The sequence below is a fragment of the Bemisia tabaci genome, chromosome 7 (genome assembly GCF_918797505.1).
Source record: "Bemisia tabaci chromosome 7, PGI_BMITA_v3".
NCBI lineage: Eukaryota > Metazoa > Arthropoda > Insecta > Hemiptera > Aleyrodidae > Bemisia > Bemisia tabaci.
In genome coordinates, this window is record NC_092799.1 from 42,335,490 (window position 1) to 42,361,674 (window position 26,185).

The following is a 26,185-nucleotide window of genomic DNA, read 5'->3' on the forward strand; positions in this document are numbered from 1 at the left end:
GCCTCCGCCTAGGCGTAAATAGCGCTTGACGGAAGGCGATGACATGAGAAAGTCAAAAAGAACGGAGGGCTTTTGTATTGCAATGTTGCGAAATTGCTCAAGACAATTTACTTTTTCTCTTATAAATTGCTCCAAATCTTTGCTTAGTATTACTGTGATGATTTCTTGTGATGAGAGGATATCTCTTAAACTTTTCAGTTTAAAACATGCTCCTGTATATGAATAGGAAAATACATTTTCCGTGAAAATACTCAGCGTTATACAATTAAGAGCCTCTGGCGCTGCACCCGTTTATTTAACGTTTTATCTCTCTCATCATCTCTCATCTCAAACATGCGGGATTATTATGCAATTTAACTCCTATCAGCACCAAAAAGAGAGAAAAAATAAGAAAAAAGATCTAAACCACTCATAACGTACTCTTCGGGGTGCCAGAGGATTTTTACCATCAACCGTTTAAATTCTGTTTTTTCCCCCCATTCGACTTGACAGGAATATTTTTTCCGAGAAATTCACCTCCACGTTTCTAGGTCCCTTTTTCGTGGACGGGCTCGATTTATGAAAGAAAATCTCTAAGATTTTTGCCCTCCTTGGTAACCGTAGCAACCGGTTGGGTAGACAAAAAATTTGGATGAATTCACTCCGCTGATATAGCTATCCCTTTTTCCCGACGGGGTCCTGAATCCAGGAGAGGGTCATCGTTGTGTGAATTCCAGGAGCAGGAAAAGGGGTGGACCTTATCGTCTCTCCATTTCCATTTCACTGATCCAGATTCCAGATGCATTCAATAGCCACTGGATGATGCGCAGCTGGCGCACACTGGAGGAAATCAATGGGAAAATTCGGTCATAAATGTTCAACCGAAGTTGCATTCAATGTTAATTTCTTCTCATAATAAGTCCTATGGGACTCTTAAAAAAACTTTTACGAGAAAACCAATGAAACCGCTTCCAACCGTCTACGTTTTGTATTAAGATTTTAAAGTTTCCTTATCATATCGAGTTTCTTCCAATAACTCAGACTACTGTCCGGCGCTGATACGGCCGATGTTTTTCTGTGCATTGAACTGCGTGCCCTCTTCTCGAATCAATCGATTCTGAGATGGCGACGAATAGACTTAAAATTGACGAATGTATCTCTTAAAATATATTTTACTCAACTGTCACTCTCATGAGTGTGTAAACCCAACGCCAAAATTGAGACCGCCTCTGTGATTTACGGACCTATTCGTAAGATACAGGTGATATGCGCTGGTAAGGTTCAATTGAATAAAAACAGGGAACAGCCGGAAAAAAATCTAATAAGGTGATACAACTTTTTCGAGTCCGATGAAAGTATTCTTGCATACCTCCCTAAATGAAGGATAATTACACCTCGGCAATAGAACTATTGGGAACTAGGATGGAATGATGAAATGGATAAAGATAGTCTATGGTCGAAATTGGCTCCAGCGTTTTAATTTTTGAAAACTTATCAAAATTTTATCTCTCTGTTTAACTATTGAAAAGTTGCAAAAAACTATATGTAGTTTTTATCTTTATATTTTACTTCTTAAGAACTTATTGTAACTGTCGTTTCCTAAAGGTTTTTGTTTTTGTTCATGATTATAAATGTACGAACCGCAAAAATACGATAAAGAAGTTGAAACGTGGGAAACAAAGAAAAAATAAAATAACGAGTTAGTCAACGGGCGGGCGGTCAGCGCGGAACGCGCATTGGCGCCTACAAACCTAAGTGGATACTTCAAGCATTGTGCAATGCGTGAAGTATCCACTTAGGTTTGTAGGCGCCAGTGAGCCTCTCACGCTGGCAGCACGCCGCTCCGCTCATAAAAGTCAAAATAGAGAATCTCAAGAATTGGAGGATTGATTCTCTGATCATGCTTTCATCCTTTCTGTTCATAGCCTTGTTTCCCAGGTTGCAACTTTACTTTTTGTATTTCCATTGTATTTCGACGGTCAAACTCCCAAACCACGTATCTCGGTTTGCAACGTTGCAGACTTCTTGTCATACTTTACTCCTTAAGTGAAAAACTACTCCACGTCCATTTTTTAAAACTTCTGTGATTTTTCTTCTCTGTAAAAAGAAAATTTTGTGAAAACTTCAAGGAATGATGTTGATTCGTTCTCCTTCAGAAGAATGAAATGAGAGTGGAGATTTTAAAACACCACAAACGAGATACGTAATTTGGGACTTTCACCGTCGATTTGCTATGAGCTGCTTGTACACTGGAAAAAAACTTATTTGATCTAGAGTCCAGACTCTTAAAAACATCGACAAGAAAAATGACTCTTGATTCAATCAGATTTAAGCTTAAATCAAAACCAAGCCTCTTAATTTAAGCGGATTTCGTTCTTGATTTAAGCTTAAATCTGATTGAATCAAGAGTATTTTTTCTTGTCAATGTTTTCAAGAGTCTGGACTCTAGATCCAATGTATTTTTTTTCCAGTGTAGAATATATGTCTTTTATGTACCAACCAGGTTCATGTTCCTGACAACATAGGATATTTTCCACGCACCATCACATCATCTTCAAAATATCCCAAGTAGTGAATGAACAATGTTGTTTGCCGTTGTTAAACGCACGACGCGCTACAATCCTTTGACGAGTTTCGGCTCGTCGGAGTGGAACTGCACAGCACGCCCACGGCCAGCACTGACGTTCCCTCAAACCGCGGACAAACGATGCCTACTCAGTGCTGAAAGACGAATTAACGACATTAGTGAATATCTCATCGAGGAGCAATACGAAACTGTTAGAACAATGTGAAAGCCGTCGGGAAACACGGTGGTGATTTTCCGGATTCCGGGTTTTCCGGATACCTGGTCTTCCGGATTCCGGGTTTTCCAGATTCCTGGTTTTCCGGATCCCGGACTCCGGGTGTTCCGGTAGTTGGTTTTCCGGATTTCGGGTTTTCCGGATTCCTGGTTCTCCGGATTCGGGTTTTCCGGATTCCTGGTTTTCCGGATCCCGGGTCGCCCGGACTCCGGGCGTTCCGGCAGTTGGTTTTCCGGATTTCGGGTTTTCCGGAGGCGTGTTCCGAGGCGTGAGGGCTCACGCGCGGGCACGTCCGAAAGGTGGAACGCGCTCGGGGCAGATCCGGAGTCGGTCCATGCCGGCCAACATCCGCGTCTCCCGCCATGAACCGGGAGGAAGAGGTGATGCTCTTCCGGAAATCCCGCGAGATCCAGTTGTTCCGGAGCAGCTCCTCCAACGGGATCGGCTCCGGATCCGGCTCGAATCCGGGCGCCGGAGAAGCTGGCGACGATATTGTGCTCGACGTCTTCGCGCGGCAGCCGGAGGCGGAAACAGCCGTCGGGAAGCAGAACCACCATGTCACGACGGTCTCCTCCAGCGACGACGAGCGGGCGCATTTAGACCTTGATCCGAAATTTCGGGCCAATGTAAGTGCTTCTAATTCCGATTTCGTCGTATCCACGGACAGGAATATTCTAGAGAGCATCCCATGTTACACGCAAATTGTCGTTTTCCTCACGAAAGAACGTAAGTTCATTCCAACGTTGCCAAATTGCCCAGCACAAATTCCATTTTCACCAGGAGAAACCTGGCATTTCTAACTGAGATTTCAACTAATTTTTCTTCGTATCTCATGCAAAAATCAGAAATAATTTGGACAGCAATTGCAGGGTCACGTTCTCGTAGAAAATAGAATTGTTTGAGTCAATTTTGCAACCTTGGAGTGGAGTTACGTTCCTTCGTGCGGAAACGGCGAAATGTGATGATTTCAGGCAATAGAGGTCTTAAAATGGAAATGGGTCAGTTGCGTGGTCCCAGAATGGTGTTTTGATGGTTTATTCTTGTTGATCAGCCAAAAACAAGAAGGTCTGTCCAAACAGAAACATTGTACGTTCAATATTCACCGAGATACCGCGCCTTGAAAAACTAGATTTATGACGTCTATGGGTTTGTGTTGGTAGCCGAGTGCTAGAAATAATGCAAAAAAATGTTTTCAAAAAAACACTTACATTTTATTAATAAAATGTAAGTGTTTTTTTGAAAACATTTTTTTGCATTATTTCTAGCACTCGACTACCAACACAAACCCATATATATATAGTGCTACTACCTCCACACATTGCTTGACAATGTTCGCTGACTTTGATTTATGACGTCATCAACCAAGGTTGCGCATAACCTGATGTGTACTACCGCGGTGAATGACGTCATAAATCGAGTTTTTCAAGGCGCGATTCCTCGGTTAATATTGAACGTAGATTATTTTTAACTGATCTACAAGAATCAAGCATCAAAACACAATTATGTGACCAGCGCAACTGACCCATTCTAATTGCTCTGTCTCCTTACCTCGAAAAAACTGACTTGGAGTCTCAAATATCGATTTACAGTTCTTCGCTGAGCTTTCTACCGGACTCATTTAGTTAGTCATTATAAAGCTCAACTTATGACGCTGATTCTTCCATCAATGGCAAATCAAAGCAACAAATCATTAGAAATCAGTTAACATTGATGAGTATTAACCATTGATCTCGAAAAATTAAACTTTTCCCAGTGAGAAACCATCGATGCTGGTCTCTAGGATATTCCTGTTCGTGGTAGTCTTATCCATCAACGCTTTTCCTATAACTTTCTGTTTTCTTCTCTATTGGGGAATGAGATGCATTGATTTTTGTGAGATATTAATTACTATCGTGACTCATTCGTATAAAAAAGCGGTCGCACAATCTTTGCTGGGCGTATAACACTTCAGAAAAGTCTCTGGGTTATGACATAAGTTAATCAAGCATATCTGTCGAATGTCTTTCTAGGATGTACCTCAGGGCGAGACATATTTTTTTCAAACAGTGTACTCTCTGCAGTGTATCATAGTTAAACGACTCAAAACTATTTCAAATATCGTTTGAAGGTCCCAGAGAACATTAATCTTTGCATTTGACACAGTTTTTGGAAACAGTATCACCTCTCTCACTGAGCCACTGAAAAGGCCCACACATTCAGCCTCGCTACGTGCTTATGGGTGTATTCATTCCCTAACTTTTTACACACATAATCAGGTATTGTATGACGGAGGTATTTCCTACAGCGCTTGACCATCAACAAAAACGATCAAATGAATTCGTAATTTACGCATGATCTTAGAATTTTTTCGCTCATGTAGCATCACACAAACTGATTGCGGTGAACGCACGGGTCGTAAGACGGCATGTTTGAGTTTTTAGCCAATGTGCGTTATATTCAGCGTAAAGCTGATATCTCAATACAGAGGAAAAAAGCTCACACACGAGCACAATTTTCCCTCAAAGAGATACGCTGTTTGGTGCAACACTAGTGACAACCATTCAGGAAGGGTTATAGGACATTTCGTCAACGATTTTTTGTCCGCGCACCTGTTTTTCCCAGTAATTTACGTCTGCGCGTTTTTTCGGCACGGAGGTTTTGGTCCACGTGCCAGTTGGACCCAAAGTTAATTGGTCCACATGTAAATACAAACTACAATTGCTCACGACGTTGCTTCAGGCGCCGCCGCACGGCGGGCGAGCGGTTAGCGCGGAACGCGCATTGGCGCCTTCAAACCTAAGTGGATACTTCAAGCATTGTGCAATGCGAGAAGTATCCACTTAGGTTTGTAGGCGCCAGTGCGCCTCTCACGCTGGCAGCACGCCGCTCCGCTCTGTTAGGCTCTAATATTTATACTCGCATAGTCTTCAGCGTTTTTTAACTGATGATTTTGAAATGTTTGCACACTCTGCATTGATTATTCTCATTTAAATTGATGAAAAAAAAATAAGTATCAATTTATCAAAGGAGAGTAATAATATAATGGGTTTTTAAATATTGGTGGTTCCGTGTCAAATTTAATGATTTCCAAGGCACTTTAATTTTTTATTTTACATTTTGTGCTTTTACTGTGCTGCAGCGAGGTGTACGCGCAACCAAACGCTCAAACTTTGACGTATTTGACTCTTAAAGATCGATGTACAAATGGGTTAAAAGTAAAGATTGCGTGCTTCTTGGTTTTTTTCCTCTTTTATTCATTTTTGCAGTTTCTTTCGGCACAACTGCGGGTCATTGAGATTAATATCGATGCCATCGCTTGGAAAAGGTTTTACAAATATTTGTCACGTTTTAACAATATATATGTTTACAAAATGAAGTAATAATTTCGTAAAAAAAAATTAAAAAAATAAAAAAAGTACCTATACATACGTAAGGTATATTGTACATCGAATATTTTAAGGATAGAAATAATACCATATATTCATTAATGACAATTTTAAAAGATGAATCAAAATGAGAAAGTAACATTTCATTTAGAAAATGAGCAACCATAACAACACCTCCTTCTCTCTCAATTTCATATTGTCAAAATTTTACATACCGACTAAAATATAACGCTTGGACCAAGTCACTGTTGCTTATTTTACGTGTGGGCGTAAACTACTGGACAAAAAAGGTGCGCGGACAAAAAATTCGTTGACAAAATGTCCTGAAACCTTCAGGAAGGCAACTGCAGCACGTTTCGGCCTTGTTGGGCCAATGCAAATCCTCAGTACAGTGTAGCCTCCTGAATTTCAGCTTTACGCTGAATTTAACGCACGTTGGCTAAAAACTCCAACATACCGTCATGTAGCATGTTCATTTTGAAATTATAATTATCTTCGTAAAATTGCATTAGGATCAAATCAATAGTTCATTTAAATCAGTTATATCGATTTTACGAGTGTTGAAAAGTCCACCGGTCCTTCAATTAGTCACTCCATAAAGGCACACTATTTTTTTTATATATATATATAATTTCATTTGTTTTATATTTATTAATTGAAACGCTTCCTGTTCTTGTAGAACAACGCAGCATTTTCTCGACAAAAGCATGCCACACAATCCCATCTTCACAGATGTCATAAACTCGCGTGAACTGCGATGAGCCAAGAGGAGTCTAGCGCACTTAGGTGCAAGTACATAAAACTGATAATTGGACCGCGTTAAACAGAAAGGAACCAAGCCACATCAGCTATTGCCAAATTTAACGGGGCAATTTAATTTTTTACATGAAAACGGTTGTGCGGATTTTCGTGCAAATTTCAGTGAAAACTCTCCATGGTGCGAAGCAAATTCCTTAAAATTTTCAAAGAAATCCGAACAAACGTTCTCCCGGAAAAATTTAATTGCCCAGTTAAACTTGGCAATAGCTGATGTGGCTTGGTTCCTTTCTGTTAAACTCGGTCCAATTCTTGGCACGTCAACCTCGCGCATCCTTTGAGAGGCGAGCGCCAAGTTTGACGCGCACGGATTCAAGTTTTAATACTTAATTCAAGAAACATTTGTCATTCCGTTTCAGGTTGCTTTCCCGTTCACTGACTTAACGTCTCTCCAGCAACTCTTGGGTACTTGTCCCACCAGTCTCCTCAACCCGGGACAGTTACCATTCCGTTTGACCTCTATTTCTCGCTTCCTCCCTCTCCTGGTTCTCCTTTCCCGCCTTCCCTTTTCCGAGTACCTACAGTCAACTCATATTAGGCTCAGAACTAAGATCCAGAAATTTGCATGCATGTCCCTGAGGACGTTGGCGCAGGAATATTACAATACGATGACTTAACTCGAAAGCTTCCCACCTTGATTTACGACGCTCCCAAATTTCCATGCACACTCCTTTTATACTGACATGCCGAGGAAAACGCTGTATGAACATTCGAGAGTTGCCAAATTTATCCCCATGAAATTTTTATGTTTAAGGAGACTTATGAATACTTTTGCTTGAAACTTTTACATAATTTAATCTGATCGCGAGTGAAATTCTCTGAAAAATTCGAAGAGAAAAATTCTCAGATTTTCCTGAAAATTCTTATTTTATTAAAGTAAATTTGGCATCCTAGAAAGGCTGATAAGGCGTTCTTCGTTTGCACGGATAAAGACTTTCAAGATGGAGTCCGGCAAAATCGGGCCGAAAGTGGAAATGCAAATTGTTCAGCATAGCAAGACATCCGATTTTCGGTCAAGAGCAGCGATTTTTAATTTTTAATATTTAGACGTTTTCTAATGCTTTCTAACATATTGGGTCCAATTAAAGAGCCATGCTTGGCACTGATGAGGATATTATGAACATGCCCACTTATCTTGAATAAGACAAGTGTTCTTAAATTGACAGACAAGGATAGTTCAGAAGCATAATATTCTCTACTCGATTTAAGCTTACGAAAAGTATAAAGGTGCCAAGAATAATGTCCAATTTTGCTCTTCACGTTAGGTTCTTTACGGAGGAATCAAAGATCAAGCACATCGATGGCTAAAGTCGGGAAAATGCGTATCTCTATTGCAACGTTTCATTATCGTAGATAATGTTCGATTTCCTTTTAAAAAAATGAGCCTTTTGAAGTGGCCGATGAATATTTTTTTATAAGAGCAGAAAATTCATAGAAAATTTTGAGAAAAACTGTTGGTAAGTTCTTTGAAAAATAAATAAACAAAATGCGCGCGGAAGTTTGCAACGTTGCAATTGAAATCAAGCATATCGATGGGCAAAGTCGAAAAAATGCAAATCTCTATCGCAACGTTTCATAAGCTTCGCTAATGTTCGATTTATTTAAAAAAAAAAAAAAAAAGTCAATGAATATTTTTCAATGAGAGAAGAAAATTTTGAGAAAAACTGTCGGTAGTTTCTTTAAAAAAGTAAATAAATAAAACGCGTGCGGAAGATTGCAACGTCGCAATTGGAGATACGCATTTTCCGACTTTAGCATTGGTATTTTCCTCCCTACCAAGTCCATGGCAATTGAAGCCTTTTCGGTGAGCGCTGCCTAATTATACAGCCTTTGGCTTGATGAAAATTACCTTCGTGTCCCGTTCCGATTCTACTCGCGAAGCCGTGGACAATGACATTCCGATAATTCCGAGGGGCCAGAGACCAATGAAGGGGGGTGAGGTATAAAAATGATATTGATAAAGAAAGCCAGGGAAAAGGTGTGAGAAAACGGAAGGAGGAAGCCGATGAAGGCGGGGAGAGGGAGGGGGGGGGCGGCGCGGAGAAAGGGTGCCAGAAGGCACCATTAATTTAAAGGGCCGATCGAGGTTCGTCTGACTTAAAGCCACCACTGTTCCGCACAGTTGATTATGATTAACCTCAACAGAAACATAGCGACTAGAAATAAATTGTTCTCAGCCTTGTTTTAATAGATCAATATATTCTGACAATTTGCATAACTCTGTCGGATATGGGCCGCTTGCCCCCGCCCCTGCTCCCGCCTATCTTCTACCTATTCTAGGCAGCGTTGCCGATATGGACGAAAATGTTCATAATTAACAATTTACTATACAGGGTGTCAAAATAGTGCTATATTTTGATGGAGCCCTCTGTTAATAGTATATTGCTAAAAATCACAAGAGATTGGAAAAATAAAATTTATTGTCGTAAAGGGTGGGAATTTTCAGATTTAACCATTATATTTTAACTTATTTCTGGAAAGACAGGTGGGAAAGAAGGGGTGTGCTCGTTAGTCGAGGGCCGTAAGAATGAATGGGAATTATAAAGCGCCAGTGACGTCAGCGGCGACAACGCGACGGGGACGCACACGATCAGGAACTTTGACTCATTTGCCATGGGCCCTGTTCACAATGGTCTTTTGCCATGCCCGCAGCTCAAGAGTCAAATGCTCCAGCTATAGATAGGACTGCAAGAATAAAATCGCGAACTTGACAGGTAGAACCAAACTTCATGGGAACAAGACTAAAATGACATCAGGTCTGTTAATACCAAAATTAGGCTCCTTTTGCGATAGCAGTATAGTGGTGATTAATGTTGCTAAAACTTCAACAAAACCCCGAACGCTATAAGCTATAAGTTGAAAATTCAAAAGACGTTAAGAAAAGGTACAATGAAATGTGAACTGCTGTAGTGTATCTGCATCACAGTTTTAATTGGATCTGGCGTTCTGATGCAACTAAACTTTCTCAGCGGTTGCCCATATTGCATACGTCAGCGTATTGAAGGCGTTTTGAATTTCCTCTCACTGCTTGCTGTCCCGCTGTCGCATTGCTCAACTTGCAGGTGCGATCGACGTAACGCAGTCTCCGAAATTCATCAGCATTTGACTTTGGAAATATGTTAAAAACAATGAAAGGCTCGAACTATTTTCAAAAAGTAGTTTTCTCCTTAAAATGAGAGACTTCTCTCATGATAAATAAAAAAATATACAAAATATTTTAATAAAACAAAGTAACGAAAAGTCTGAAAGAATGAAAAAAGTGAAAAATAAATAAAATTGTGAAGTAAAAACTAAAAAGGAAAATAAAATTAATCAATGCCGCCAGATTTCTAGCCCACTGACAATGAGAAAAAAGAGGACAGAGATTCTATATTATGAAAAGTAGAAGAAAAATCAATAAAAGTCGTCGGTCAATTCTAGAATTTCTGGATTCTTCAATATTATCCGTGCTGGATTGAACACAAATTTTGAGATAAAGTTAATTTTGTTGACCATATTAACCGACCCTATTACACTAGAAATACAAATATTATTCTAATTACGCCTGTGCTTGATGTCAAGGTCATATAATTTGGACAACATTTTTCAAGTAGGAACTACAATTTTCAGCTCACTTTAGGAACATCGTAAGTGCCATCAGTTTTCACGTGCAAACACGAGCTTTTAAATATGAATCTGATATTGTAGTTCCTGATTGCAAACAGAAGTCCATTTGGCATCCGATATACGAGCATGCAGATTTTTTAGGGACGAGATTGCGATAGAAATCCATCGCACCCTACCCATATTTTTCTATCTTCCTCAAGCATAATGTGTAACTTGAAGCGTTAAGCGTCCCTTATGAGCTCATCCCCGTATATTCCGCTCCGATCTAACAACACTGTCCCGGATGACAGACATATTCCAATGATGACTTCCTCTACTCACCCCCGCTTTCACGTGAGCAATATCGGGACTGTGCCCGAAGATAAACAGTTTGTTTAGTAAAGTTATTGTGAAAGGCTGAACGACAATCCGAGAGCGTTCGATCGCAGTCATTGCGGTGAAGCGTTGAGATTAGTAGCCACTTCAAAATGACGACCCTCTTCTGAAAATACACTCTTTCCCATCGGGAAGATAAGGAGCCTGGCCGTCCAACCGTAAAATCCGCATTCATTCTTGTGCTTTAAATTCTGCAGGTCTCGCGTGACAGTATTTCTTCATTTGGACCGAGTTCATCAGAAAGGAACCAATCCACATTTTCGAAAAAATTGGAATAAGAATGTTTTTGAGTTCCACTAGCCGTATATACGCTCCAACTGTCAAAAACTAACAGTCGAAAAAGAAGAAATTAGTATGCTTAGATAGGGGTAAAAGTTCCTTTTCTACATTGAGCCTTATGCGGGAATAAAACTTCAAACCTCTTTTTCTCAGTTTCACCTTTATTTGGGTTGGTTCCTTTCTGTAAAACTCGGTCCATTTACACTTAGGGGATTTGAAAGGCATTGAGATAGTAAGACATTTAATACCAACTGAAAAATTCTTTGTTAAAAAATATAAAAAATGAACACTGCAGCACTGTTCAAACGGACTGTGTTAAGTACCTGTCTGCCTTCAAAAATATGAAGAAACCCCTATCACCATAATCTTCACCAAAATCAATTAGTTGACTTACGTATTCATCACCGACATGGGAATAAACAATTTTTAGAAATGTTACAAGAGTATATTTTCGCACAAAAAACGTATAAAATGTCACACTAAAGCAAAATCATGCCCGTCTAAGGTTTATCAATTAATACAGCTTAATTAAATAGTGACCTGAAGTTTTTCTCTCATAAGAGGTGCAAGCTGTCAGATGCTGTTTCTGGAATTTTCTCAAGAGCAAGTGTTTTTTTTTTTTTAGAAAAATTTAGAAATAAGAACCGAATTTTGAAAAAATATGGATCTTTTGTGAAGAATTCCACCTTTGATCATCAAACATACGAATATCCCAAAATCTTGATTCTGTTCACTAAATGAAAAGCAAATAAAACGTGGTTAGCCTAACAGTTAACGCTGATGAACTTTAGACTTTTGGGGACTAAAGCATTCCGTCGATCGTTTCCGGTGAGGGGTTGAGCGTCAATGGGGCAGAGAGGTCTGCGTTGTAGTTCGGGGGGTCAGCACCTCTTAAACTTACGGTCACTGTTGAGTTGGTGCCCTGTTCGAAACTCACGTCGTCGAAGGCGAGAAAAAGTCGCCTGGGCACGGAGAGCTAGGGGCTAATTAATCTCCGTCCCCTTTTGAAAGTTCTTTTCCTAATCTTACAAGAAAATGCAACCAGGATTAAGTTTTAAACAACTTTTTAATTTAGCTCCCTTAAGTTTACGTTGTGTCTATCCGGGGGCGATGGCTTTAAGAGTCTCAGAGATTACCAATCAAATTATCTCGAGCTGAGTTGATGGACAGTCGGGGGAAATTTTGTATCTCTCAGAACTTTCTCTCTCTCTGCGCATTTTCTATGCCTCGTAGTTTTTACTCCATTTTTTGAGTCTGGAGACACACAAACCGAGAACTCAATGCAAGATCCGAGTTTTCTGGTTGGGGTCCAATACTCCCGTTCGAAGGAAGAACGCCGTATGAACATTCGAGAGTTGCCAAATTTCCTTCAATAAAATGTCTATATTTTAGGAAAGTTATGAATATTTTTGTTTATAGGACATTTCTTCAACGATTTTTTGTCCACGCACCTGTTCTTTCTAGTGGTTTAAGTCCACGCGTTTTTTCGGGGCTACTACTTCGCCACGGAGGTGTTGCACAGTAGCATACAAGATTGAAGGCACCCCAAAGTATCATGATTGATGGCATCTTTTGAAAGCAAGAAGTTCCCTCGCAAATAATTAAATGGAGTGACGAAGACAAAAAGTGAGCGGTAGCAGAAGAACTACTAATTATCTGTATTCAATAACGTTTAGCATGATTTTTGAACTTCATCAGAGGAAACAGTGACTTGATCAATCAGAAATATACTCCAATTTACCGCCGAGAAGATTCACTTATGAATCAATAAAGAAGGTAATGCTTGTTTAAAGGACTAATGTTTATAAGAAAAGCCAGTTACTTAAAGCAAAAACCTGCTTTCATTCAGCTATTTTATTATTGATTCAAAATAAAACTTCTTACGTCATACTCAAGGATGTTTCTGCCTGTATCGTGTAATTTTTTTTTCTAATGAAATTCAAAAATTATGGAAAACTTATTGAATACGGGTGCTAGGACTTGGTGAGTTTTTGGACTACCGCTCTCTTTTTGTGCCGTAGTATCTTGATTTATTTTGCGAGGAAAACTCCGCACTCTTAAAGGATACCTGTCATTTTTGGTACGTCGGAGAGCTTTCAATTTCGTATGATACTGTGAAACACCTCTGTTGCGATCTAGTTGCTTGAAGCGTCGCAGCGCGGCGGGCAAGAGTGATTAGCGCGACACGCGCACCGGCGCCTACAAACCTGACAGGGATACTTCACGCATTGCGCAATGCGTGAAGTATCCCTGTTAGGTTTGTAGGCGCTAGTGCACATGTCGCGCTGGCAGCACGCCGTTGCGCGCTGCTCCGCTCTGTGTTTGGCTTTAATATTTAAACTCGCGGAGCCAGCATTTTTAACTAATAATTTTGAAATGTTTGCACACTCTGCATGGATTATTCTCATTTAAATTGATGGGGAAAACAAATTTATTAAATGAAAATATAATGTGTGTTTTGTGAATATTAAGGTGGCTCCGTGTCAAAGTTCCCGTCAACGCTTGAACCAAGTCACTGTTGCTTATTTCACGCGTGGACGTAAGCTACAAGACAAAATAGGTGCGCGGACAAAGAATCGTTGACGGAATGGCCTGAAACCATATTTTTCCTTTATATTTTCAGAATCTTTAGGTGAAATCAAACTAAATTTTCTGAAAAATTGGGAGGAAAATATTCATAAATTTACAAGGAAATTCCCGGAAAATTTGGCAACGCCTGAAGGTTCATACGGCGTTTTCCCTTAGCACGGCGGAATAGCACTAACGCGCGCTTTCATGCCACGCTTCCTAATATCTTTGAAAACTCCACGTATATTTATTTTTATTTTTAACTAACCAAAACTTCCCTTTGAAGTTTACTGCATTTTTTAAAAATTCACGGAAAATATTGCAACGCCGCATAGGTTGGCTGCCTTTTTGAGCCCCAAGAGCTACATGACCTGATCAAACCTAACCTCCAAATTTTCGAGTTGTCCATTCTCTCCCTATAAAGGTACTCTAGTTCTCTACGTTTTTCACTGGTAAAAAAAACCTCTTGGACCAATGCCGCAGTGCATTGACTTAAGAGTGCAGTTTCTTGTCGCCGGATTTAAGAGTCTTGAACTCTTGTTTCAAGCGGATTTTGCATTGAAACAAGAGTCCAGACTCTTAAATCTGGCGACAAGAAACTGCATTCTTGAACCAAGATGTTTTTTTACCAGTATTCGTTCGATCGATAATTTCAAGAAAATTTAAATTTGAATCGAGTGATCGAACGGGTAAAAAATAATTCCCGGATCAACTCGAGTCTGGGAATGCCAAATACCTAGTTTAGAAAAAGACGATTTTGATGACCTCCGACTAGAAGTCGTTAGCGGCCCTAACGCGGAGGGGACGAGGAGACGCTTAATGGTTCTTTGATTTGACATTGCCAAATCGTACTGGAAATCTAAAGCATTAACAGTATAATATTTTTCACGGCTTCCTATCATAATTTGGCATCATTTATTCCAGTCCGAGACTTGACGACGACGTTCAGTTCATTTGAGACCGGAAATCCAAAACGACGGATGATTAGGACAACGTCACTTGGTTTCCATTCGGACGTATTTCTGCCAAACGGAACTATGTGCATTATGACGTGAGCCCTGTTATGCATATATTCTTAGGGGTCTCAGGGCTCATGTCTCAATACACATGGTTCCGTTTGACAGAAATACGTCCATTTATATGCATGCAGCCATTCACAGTTGGATTTGACCGTTCACAATAGCCAGAGCAGAGACAGTTGAAGGAGTACAGTGAGAAATATTTTATTTTAAAGAAAATTATATATATATATGAGTCGCTTTTATAGCGCTCTTTGGCGCTGTGCGACGCCTAATCGCCACAAAGCTCGGTCTTCCCACAGGTCATCAGGGAGTTGACAATCTCTTATCTCATTTAACACCCCCTGTCGCCAACCTCTCACTGGGCGTCCCCTACGTCTCCTCCCAGGAGGAACCCAATCAAGCATCTTTTTTGGCAGCCTCTCTTCCGTCATCCTATTGACATGACCATACCAAACAAGTTGTTTGGTCATGACGTCGAACACGATGTCATTTTCGACTTCCATTATCTGACGCACTCTATCATTACGGACCCGATCTCTCCTAGAAATTCCTGCTGACCTTCTCCAGAAATCCATCTCCGTTGCTCTTAGCATATCCTGTGTCCGTTTCTTCAGCTGCCAAACTTCACATCCGTATGTTAATATACTTTTGACTACAGCGTTGTATATCCTCCTCTTGTTATCTTTGGAAATCCGCTGATCCCAGAGGATTCCATTTAACATCGCTATAGCCTTCCTTGCTAAGGTGTTCCTTTCCCTGATAGCTTGATCCGTCCTTCCATCCTGGGTCAACCGCACTCCCAAGTACTTAAAGTGCTCGCAGCCTTTGATCTGCTGCCCATCCTCCAACTCAATGCTTTGCTGATCACCGCCAAAAGTCATCTTCTCAGATTTGGATATGCTGACTTCCAAACCCCACTTCCGATACTCTTCTACTAGCTTGCGCATCATGTATTCCGCGTCATCTTGATCTTGAGCAACCACCACCTGGTCATCAGCAAAGCACAGAGTAAACAGAGTCTCGAGATCACCCAAGGGGACACCCATGCCAGAGCATTTCTTTTTCCATTCTTTTAGCACGCACTCGAGATAAATTTTAAATAATGTTGGCGACAAACAACATCCCTGTTTTAAACCCTTAGTCACATAAAATCCCGCTGACAACCCCCCATGGCACTTAATTTTGGTAAAACTCCCTTTATAAAATCGCTTAACAGCGTCAATCAACCCCCCGTTAAAATTCGATTTTTCCAAGGCCTCCCAAAGTTTCACCAACGGCACGCTGTCATACGCCTTCTGGAGATCCACAAAAATTAAATGCAGTTCCTGAGCTACGGCCATTTTCTTCTCAATGACCTGGACAATAACAAAGAGGTGATCTATCGTAGACCTGCCAGCTCTAAAACCAGCCTGCTCCTCTGCTTCGTGATCCTGCCATTCGTCCTCGATCTTCGCTTTCAGTATCTTCCCGTACACTTTGCTTATTGTCCCGGTCACTGAGAGCCCCCGGTAGTTGTTACAGTCGTCCTTCCTTCCCTTCTTTTTGTAGATGGCCTTGATCCAAGACTCCTTCCACTCCCTTGGTACCTCGTCACCCCTGATGCATTGCTGCATCAGTTTCCTGAGGCACTCAAAGAGCTTGGCAGTCCCGTACTTGACCAACTCAACAGGAATCCCGCCAGGACCCGGCGCTTTATCATTAATTAGCTCTTTAACCGCTTTAATTATGTCACAAGTGTGAATCTCCAAGTTGTTCATTCTTCCGTTGTCCGTGCTGCTGTCTCGAAACTCTGGGCGCCTTTCCGTCAAAAGATCTTTAAAATGATCCTCCAGTTTTTTAAGTGATATCGGAGAAACGATGTCGCGCTTCATGTCTCTACGTAAACCTTTAATTAACTTCCAGCTCTCAGCACTTTTTCTCCCCCCTAGGTAGGTGTTAATTCTAGAACAGTTGCTTTCCCAAGCTTCATTCTTCTTCCGTGTTATGAGGCTCCTAACTTTAGACTGAGCTTTCCTGTAAGCAACTTTATCTTCAGTCTTTTTAGACGACAGAAATATAAGGTGTTTTTGCCTCTTAAGATTTATCTCGTCTTCAATTTCTTCATCCCACCAGTAAGGATGCTGGTATTTATTACTGGTTTTGTGAACACCTAGGGCTTCTTTCGCTGCAGAGTGGATACAATCTTTGATGAACTGATATTGCTCTTCCGTGGTACCCGAGAGTCCATCCCCCAGCTTCTCATCTAAGCGTTTCCGATACAGATCCTTGACACTAGGGTGCTCCAAACTTTCGATGTTATACCATACTTCATGATTTTGCGTTCCCTGACTCTGCTGTTGCTCAGGCATTGGCTCTTTATCTTTAATCCCTTTAACGGGAAACGCTATATCTGCTCGGAGGAAATGATGATCACTGCCGCAAGAGAGTCCCCTGCACACTCTAACTTGCTGCAATTTCAACTTAGTAGTGTGCTTTACAATTACATAATCGATGATGGATTTCAATCCTCGCGTTGGCTGGACCCAGGTATACTTATGGATGTCTTTGTGTTGAAAAAAGCCATTCAAAATTTTCATCTCAGTTTGAGAACAAATTGAGATGAGCCGATCACCGTTATCATTAACAGCATCCTCCCCAAACGGTCCAACAACTTTACAGTTTACTCGTCGTCCCGTTCTGCTGTTCAAATCACCCATAAGAATGGCTTCCCTGCCAGCACCAACGTTCAGTATTTCATCATTCAGATCTTCGAAGAATTGGTCCTTACATGCGACAGTGGCATCATCATTTACACCGTATACTCCGAGCAGCGTGATCTTATGTCCGCACAGGTTAAGGTTCATTTTGATAATGCGCTGGTTGACGGCCTCCCAAGTGCCCACGAACTTACGTAGGCTTCTCCGCAAAAGTATTGCTACTCCTTGCTGAGCACGCTGATCTTTGGCTACGCCGCTGTAGAATAGATCATAGTCACCGTAATTCTCTGACCCGTGCCCTTTTTTCTTGGTCTCAGTAAGAACAGCGACATCCACTCCAAGTTTCTGAATCTCCGATATCACTTCCGGTAACTTATTTGAAATGCCTTGGACATTCCACGTCCCAAATACCATTGTCCGTTTTCTCAATTTTTGTCGACGTGTCCGTTTAGTTCTAGTGGTACCGAGGCTTGTATTGTTAGGTCGTTTAACAGTAAAACTTTTTACAAGTACCGGGGAGTTAGCCCGATGACTCAACCCCCAACCTGGAGGACCAGGGTTTGATTTCGGAGTTGCCTCTCCTAGACAGGTTGCTTTCACTTCAGCTCAGAGCCCTGTCTGCCCTTCTAGCAGGTGGTTCATACGCCCAGAGGCCGGTGACCATCTCCACTGCCCCCTTTGAGGCAGGGGCTACCAGCTGGGGTCCGCAGGATTGCTAAACCTGTGACAACAGTCCCCCATACGGGCAAGAAATTTTTTTTTTTTCATAAATAAAGAAAATTTATTTATGAAAAAAAAAAACACTAAGAAGTGGCCCGAACTGTGTGTAACAAGGTGGAGAAATGGTGGTGGGTTTCATACTACCCCCTCAGTTTCATACTGGTTCGCATTAGAGTTTAAAAAATTTAATTTTGACTTTAATTTTAATTTTTGGAATTTCTCGGCTTTGTTTTCCCCACAAAATGGTGTGGACCCAGCACCATTTCTCCACATATAAGTCGCTTTACAGCACTCCCTCGCGCTCTACGACTCCTAACCTCCACTGCTCTCTATCAAACCACAAATCTTGGGGGATTGAGCACCTTAACATTTCCGCTTCAATCCCTTCCCTCCAACCTTTCATTGGGCGCCCTCTGCGTCTTCTGAAAATTTATTTATTTAAATTTTTTTTTCAACCGAAGATAACAATGTATTGGGAGAAAGCTGGCAACCTGCGTAAGATCTGCAGGATTCGGTCCGGAAAATTCGAAGGAAGGATAATTGAAAAAGGCGGCCACTTATAAATTAAACACGCGGGCCTTGGGGCGACCACCAAAACATACCCTTCCCGTTGCTGGGCTCATCCGTTGTCGACCTTTCCACCGGACTGAGGAAGAATAGCGGAACTGCATTAAGTTTCTTTGGGAACTATGCGGTTCCTGCTCAGCGGGTCAGCTCCCCTCCCGTGGACTGCCTACGAGACACAAATTTTCATTTTTATTCCCATATTTTGTCTCCACACTCGGTGTTCCTTTTCAAGTGATTTATCATCCTCCAGAAGAGCAAACGCCACCGTGAGCTTTTGCTACCTTTCACCTTGTTGTCGGGTCGAACAGTTTTGGTGCCTCTAAAAAGCTCTCATGGCATGGACTGAGGGATGAAAATTTCCAATTGAGTTCACTCTAAGTAATTTCACGCACTTAAAGAGAACGACAGTTGAAATTTGACAGTTGATCTTCAGTGTAGCATTGAAAGCACATATCGGTGGCTTAAGTGCGAATCTATGTATATCCATTGCAATATTTCAAAATCTTTGCTCCGATTTCAATCTTTCGAAGAGAAACTCGTTAACTATATAACTTGAAATTTCTACGGAGTATTCTGCTAATGAGAGGAAAAATCAATAAAGTTATCAAGAAATTGAGTTGACTAATTTTTCAACGATAAAACAACATATGATACATAACGTTTCAAACGGAAGTACGTGGTTCCATACTTTGCCCATCGATATAAAATCCAAGGTAGTAGATTCTCCGTCTCACTATAAAAGTGCGTAAACTTATTTGCCGTGCACTCAATTCTGGTAGAGGAAATACCGTATTAGCCTCCCAGACTTCGCCCAATTTTTTTTCTATAAAATACGAATGTTAAGGAACTCTTGTAAATATTTCCCTCCATTTTTGAGGAGAATTTTGTCCACAATCAATCCAAAGTGTCTGCTTTCAAAGGAAAACATTCGCAACTTCCCTCAGAAATAAACATTTACCTAATTGGAGGAAATTTTGCGTCGTCCGAATTTTTAAATGACATTTTTTCATCCCACAATAGTATCCCAAAATCGGTACCTATCTCACGCTAGATATTTTTCTGTGACACATGGATGAATCAATCGATAGAACCAGCGACCACCCGTGGAATCTGTATTAATTCAGTTTTGATCATTGAGATATCCTTGGAATACTTTCCTTTTTATTTAGAATAAAAGCTGGATTGCCAACCCTGTATCTATCTCTCAACTGTTTTTCATTTGCGTGGATATTTACTCGTCCGCGCTTGACCTCTCGCCAGTGGCGTGGCGTGAATTGCGATATATCGATTGTTATGCCATTTAAACCTATGGAGAAGGATCGATAAACAGGGTGTTCGCAGCGAACACCTTAATGATCGATTCTTTACCATAGGTTTAAATGGCATAATAATCGACATATCGCAATTCACGCCACGCCACTGGCTCTCGCACATGAACCCTCAAAAACTCGGAGAATATCATTATCTAATACCCGCTTACCAGCTTCAGCTCGCTCAACTTCCTGTTTCCCCTGCGAACAAAATAACTATGCAAAAACGCAGAGATTTAGATCAGACACGGCTGATAAAGCGAACAAATTGCGGAAGCACCTCAATGATAGGAAAGCTGTGCTCTTGCGAGAGATGTTTAAATTCAAGGGTTTACACTATCGCGCTCATACAGGAAAGCTATGCCATTTTTTTATTGGTTCCTGGTCATAGAGTCCAAAAAGAGTAGAGTGTTGGTCTAGGCCCGTAAAAAGACAAAGCACAGAAGCGCAATTATTATTGGTCATAGAGTAACTGATCATAGATAACCTGTCTTTAAACTTTCGTATCATTATGACCCTAAATCATCTTTAAAAATACAAGATTCATTAATGAAGGTACAATATCTTTACTTTAATATTTAACATTAATGTCGTCGCAAATTTATTCAATTTCATTCTCATAATTCACACAATTTGACAACGACGATATCGTAAAAAGTTACTTTACTTTTATCGCTAAACAGAAACCTAATAATAGTTGATGGTCTGAGCGCTAGGAATACCTCCTATACGGACAGTGAATTTTCTGAGCTGAAGTTTTGATACACTAAAAGCCTCATCAGTACTTCACCAGCATGTAGGTTTTGGCGGGGTAATGAGTATTAAGACGCAGAAAAAGATGAAGCAAAGAGGAAAATCGCATGAGAATTGAAAACTTGTTTCTTTATTTTATTTCCCTTCCAAGTTGTATAGCATACTAATTCAACACATGTCAGGAGTCCTACAACCTGAGTTCGTCTGATTACAGTTAAAACTAGCGTAATTTATGTCACCAAAAGAACTTGAAGTAGAGAAGAGGGGGAGAGAAAGAGAGAAGAGAGAGAAAGAGGGAGAAAATTCCATATCTGTGCGATGCGACCATTTCTGAGACCATCGAAGCTGTCATCTCGAGTGAGATTTATGAAAATAACAAGATGGGATCAGTGGCGTGGCGTGAAATATCGATTATCGATATTTCTCCATTTGAAGCTGTATTAAAGAATCGATTATCAAGGTGTTCGCAACGAACACCTTGATAATCGATTCTTTTCCATAGATTTAAATGGCAGATCAATCGATATATCGCAAAGCACGCCACGCCACTGGATGGGATCAACCTGCAAGCAAGCTACTCTGTTTTGAATGACGTCAGAATGACGTAGAGCGAAGAGGAACTGTGGAACGTTTCTTCCCTTCCCGCTTATCCACTTTGTTTGCATAGTGACGTCAGGTTAGGGAAATAATGTTCCCTGCAGCTCAGTCGTGATATGCACGGCACCTCCTATTCAAACTGCATTACTACATCACGTCCGATTTCTGAACAGTTTGCATAGTTCGCCGATGTGACGTTGGGTCAATTTTGTAGACTATAAAATTGTGAAACTTATAGAGTCGCTTAAAATAAGAAAATTTGTGTTGGCAACAATTTTAAAGGAAATTTAAGACTGATTATTCCCTTGCAAATTGCATTTTCACCTTGACAATTTTGTGCGTTTTTTAATTGAAAATTTCACTGATTTTTCTTCTGATCTTATGCAAAAATCAGAAAAATGTTCGACAAAAATTGCAAAAATCAGAAAAATTTTTGAAAAAAATTGCAAAAATATACCAAGTAACTTAAAAAGTGTAGCTTGCTTGAGTAAATTTTCCAACCGTAGAATGGGGTTACGTTTCTTCGTCTGGGAGACAACGAACTGACCCGCTTCGAGCGATCCGCGTCCAAAATCTACGGTGAGTTGGAAACGTAGCCAATTTGCGTTTAAAAATCCAAAAAACTGGAAATCTTAACACAGCTCGGATGAGTTTTTTCCCTTCTGTATTGAGATTTCTAGTTTTCTGGATTTTAACGCACGTTGGCTACATTTCCAACTTACTGTCTATACTACCGTGCTAAGGAAGAACGCCATATAAACATTCCAGAGTTGCCAAATTTCCCTCAATACAATGTTCATTTTTGAGGAAAGCTATGAGTATTTTTCCTTAAATTTTCAGAACCTTTAGGTGAAATTGCGAACAAAATTATCTGAAAAATTGGGAGGAAAATATTCGTAAGTTTACCAGGAAATTCGCGTTTTATCAAAGGAAATTTGGCAACGCCTAAAGGCTCATACGGCGTTTTTCCTCAGCACGGTACACGGAGAAAAAAACCTCGTGCGTGGGACCCGAAGTTTAGGTCATATGGATCTCTGAAGTTTTCAGATTGAGCATCTGAACACTTAAGGTCTAGCTGTCGAGGTTCGGATCACACATCTGAAACTTCAGTTCTTACATCTGAAGTACTTCGGTTTTCACATCCGAAAAACGTCGGTTCTCACATCTGAAGTACTTCAGATGTAAGAACTGAAGTTTCAGATGTGTGATCCGAACCTCGCAGCTAGACCTAAAGTGTTCAGATGCTCAATCCGAAAACTTCAGAGATCCATATGACCTAAACTTTGGGTCCCACGCACGAAGTTTTTTTCTCCGTGTAGTATACGACTCGTGCGTCTACCGCAATCAGTTTGTACCGCAATCAGTTCGTACCAAAATCAGTACCGCAGGCGTGCATAAGTTCGATCCAGAACACCGTCGTTTCACGGGTGGGGATGATTTTAGGGCGTTGATGGATAAGACTAACGATGAATCCCTACTTCATGCTGCGCCAAAAGGAAAGCTCGCGGCGGTTCTCGACGCTGTTCTCGGGTCGTCGCGGGCGGATGCCCCCTCGCTATGGGGAGGCCCACCACAAGCGGATCCCTACGCCGATGAAAAAGAAGCGTCACCAGAGCTACCAACCCGCCAACACCCTGCAGCAACCCCCCGGCGGTGCCACCGGCGACGGCGAGGGGAACCAGGAGGAATCTACCCCGGGTTCGCACCACCGTCACCATCACGACTCAGAGAAGGCTGTGAAACCGGCCGGCGTGCCAGACCCCTACTACCCTATATACTTGCCCATCGACCAAGCTTTCAAGGCCAAGTACGTCTTTCATCAACGCAAGGGGAAGTCGTTCAAGGAACGGGTTTACGTGTTCCTGGAACACCCCACCGGATGGATATGCTTTGTCTACCATTTTACTGTGTAAGTCTGCTTTTTCATCCCTTTTGCATGCTTTCAAAACAGCAGGGAGAAAAAATGGTCGTTGCTCATATCAGAGGCGGATCCAAAATTTTGTCCAGATTTTTTGTCCACGCACCTGTTTTTTCTAGTAATTTACGTCCACGGGTTTTTTCGGCACGGAGGTTTTGGTCCACTAGTCCGAGAGCCAGACGACTTTGAGTGACAAACTCGGGATACATGTTTTGACCCCCTAAATCGATAGCCTTGCATGCACTGAAACGGAAAATTTTTGTCTGCCGCCCTCTAGCCTGTGCCATCACCCTCATCTAGGCCCTCAAAGTGGTCCAAAAAACACCATCTGGTGACAAACTCCTGACGCTCGGCAGACAAGTCTATTATTAAAGATCATACCCAGGGTGACTAGAAAAACTTTGTCTGCCGCCTTCTAGCCTGTGCCATCACCCTCATCTAGGCCCTCAAAGTGGTCCAAAAAACACCATCTGGTGACAAACTCCTGACGCTCGGCAGACAAGTCTATTATTAAAGATCATACCCAGGGTGACTAGAAAAACTTTGTCTGCCGCCTTCTAGCCTGTGCCATCACCCTCATCTAGGCCCTCAAAGTGGTCCAAAAAACACCATCTGGTGACAAACTCCTGACGCCTAGTGCGGTTGCAGATGTACTCCTGTGAGCAGCTTGTGTAATAAAGTTTGAATGATACATCATTCTCTTCGTTTTTTCGTGTAGAATCCGATTTTCGATGTTGTCAAGTCCAAAAATGATGCTGGTGCCCCCGATTCAAGATGGCGCCCAAAATGGCCGCCCCGGGGGTCAAAATTCCAAAATTTGAGAATATTGTCGAGTTTGGTATCCATTTATATGTAATTTTGGTCGTAGAATTCATATCTGGTGTCAAAAAATAATTTCAACCCCTTAGGGTCCGTCAAATCCAAGATGGCGGCCAAAATTTCAACTTTAATGATAATTACCCAAGATGCACCTTTCACTGTCGAATGACGTGTCTTCATTTATGTTAATTAGGTCAGAAAACCTACAAGGGAGGTCTACAATGCCACTGCACCCTATGGAGGGCCAGGGTTCACCCCCTCCTACCCCCAATATGGCCGCCGCGGAGGGCATAAATAGTGACATTCTCTCAGAACGTCATAGTAGGTGTCCATTCCTATGTAATTTGAGGCGTAAATTCCAAATTTCAAGTCATAAATCGCAAATGTGAGACTTGCAATGGCTTATACCCTATATGGGGCCAGGGGAACCCCCTCAACCCCCTCTTCTTTCTAATATGGCTGCCATGGGGGGCATAAATAGTGAAATTCTCTCAGGACGTCATGTGAGGTGTCGATTCATAACATTGGGACCATATACGTTTTCAGATCCCAGAAATCGTCCAGAATTAAGAAAACACATAACTTCCAAGGGAAATTATGAACTTGATTTATCGACTTTTTTCACCCTGAAATGGCCGCTATTCCAATATTCGCTCACATAGGAACAGTGAAATTCTCTCAAAGCGGCATAGTAGGTGTCGATTTGCTTTTAATCTGAGGCGTGGATTTCGAATCACAAGTCAAAACATGTAAATATCCCATAGTGACGAAAATACTTATATACTAGCTGCTTCAGCTCGCTACGCTCGCTTGCGCCGCTAGCCGGGGGCAAGCCCCCTGGACCCCCAGTTACTCGCTCTGCGAGTAACTGTTGGCTCGCTTCGCGAGCCAAATTTTGCTACTACCAGTGCTTAGAGGACTTCTTGGAGGCAAAATGATAAATTCAAAAACAAAGAATAGGAAACTAAAAATTACCTACTTTTAGAAAAAGAAACAACCTTGAAAAATAAATAACACTCCTGGAAAAGAAAATCAGAACACTTTTTGAAAATGTAACGGTGCGAAAGGGTGAAGATAAATCACCAATTCTCTTGGAAGAAGACATGAACCGACCCCCGACATGAGTGAAACTGCCGTAGGACCCATGCTAGGGTAGCAGGGTGACACGTGTTGTGAGCAGGTAGGGATGGATTTACGTGGAGAGGGAAACGGAAAATCAGAGGGTGGGAGGTCCCCCAACCATATGACTCGTCCAGCGTCAAAAACGCAAATATGTCGTTATCAAATCGAGGTAAATTTTGCAACTTCGGTCGCGCAAATCGAAAAACGAAGGGGTCTTGGCACATCTAGACCCTATGAGCTTTCATTTAAAACAAATCCGAGGAAAATCGGTCCAGTAGTTTCCGAGATCGAATTAGCACAAACTGTCCAGCGTCAAAAATGCAAATATGTCGTTATCAAATCGAGGTAAATTTTGCAACGTCGGTCGCGCAAATCGAAAAACCAAGGGATGTTGGCACGTCTACGGCGTAAGAGCTTTCATTTAAAACAAATCGGAGGAAAATCGGTCCAGTAGTTTCTGAGATCGAATTAGCACAAACTGTTGGAGGCCAAAAAAGGCCTTAGGATATTAAATATATAGATGGCAACCGCTTTGGCCTACATTTTGGACTAAAAATGCTGCTTGGGTTCATTTTTGTCGAAAGAGCTGGAAATGAATTGGTGATTTTAATGGTAATTGACAAATTTCACGCGTATTCTTTTTCTATGTACGCAAAGGACTCAGATGGGCGTCTGTTTTTTTCATTTTTAAAAATTCCCACAAAAATATAATTTTTTTGCCGACGAAGTATGTACAGAGGCGGATCCAGCAATTTGGCAACACCGAATTTCCTCCATTTAAACCTATGCTAAATAATCGATTCTTGTCGGAGCACCTGGCCCCTTCAAGAATCGATACATTTCCATAGGTTTAAATGGAGGAAATTCGGTGT

The 26,185-nt window shown here is 41.3% G+C and overlaps 1 protein-coding gene across 4 annotated transcripts in view; it reads left to right on the top strand.

Annotated features, from left to right (window-relative positions):
- KCNQ (KCNQ potassium channel) overlaps positions 1-26,185 on the top strand; it is a 232,919-nt gene that overhangs the window by 118,588 nt on the left and 88,146 nt on the right. For 2 of the 4 annotated variants that reach the window (XM_019045401.2, XM_072302601.1), the window contains exons 2-3: positions 2,483-3,406; positions 22,951-23,363. The exons of 1 other annotated variant lie outside the window; for it this stretch is intronic. In XM_019045401.2, coding sequence (XP_018900946.2) covers positions 3,143-3,406; positions 22,951-23,363 — 677 coding nt within the window. In that variant the 5' untranslated portion in view covers positions 2,483-3,142. Of the gene's footprint in view, positions 1-2,482; positions 3,407-22,897; positions 23,364-26,185 lie in introns of those variants that run through there. One more of the 4 variants, XM_072302602.1, reaches the window with a different exon arrangement.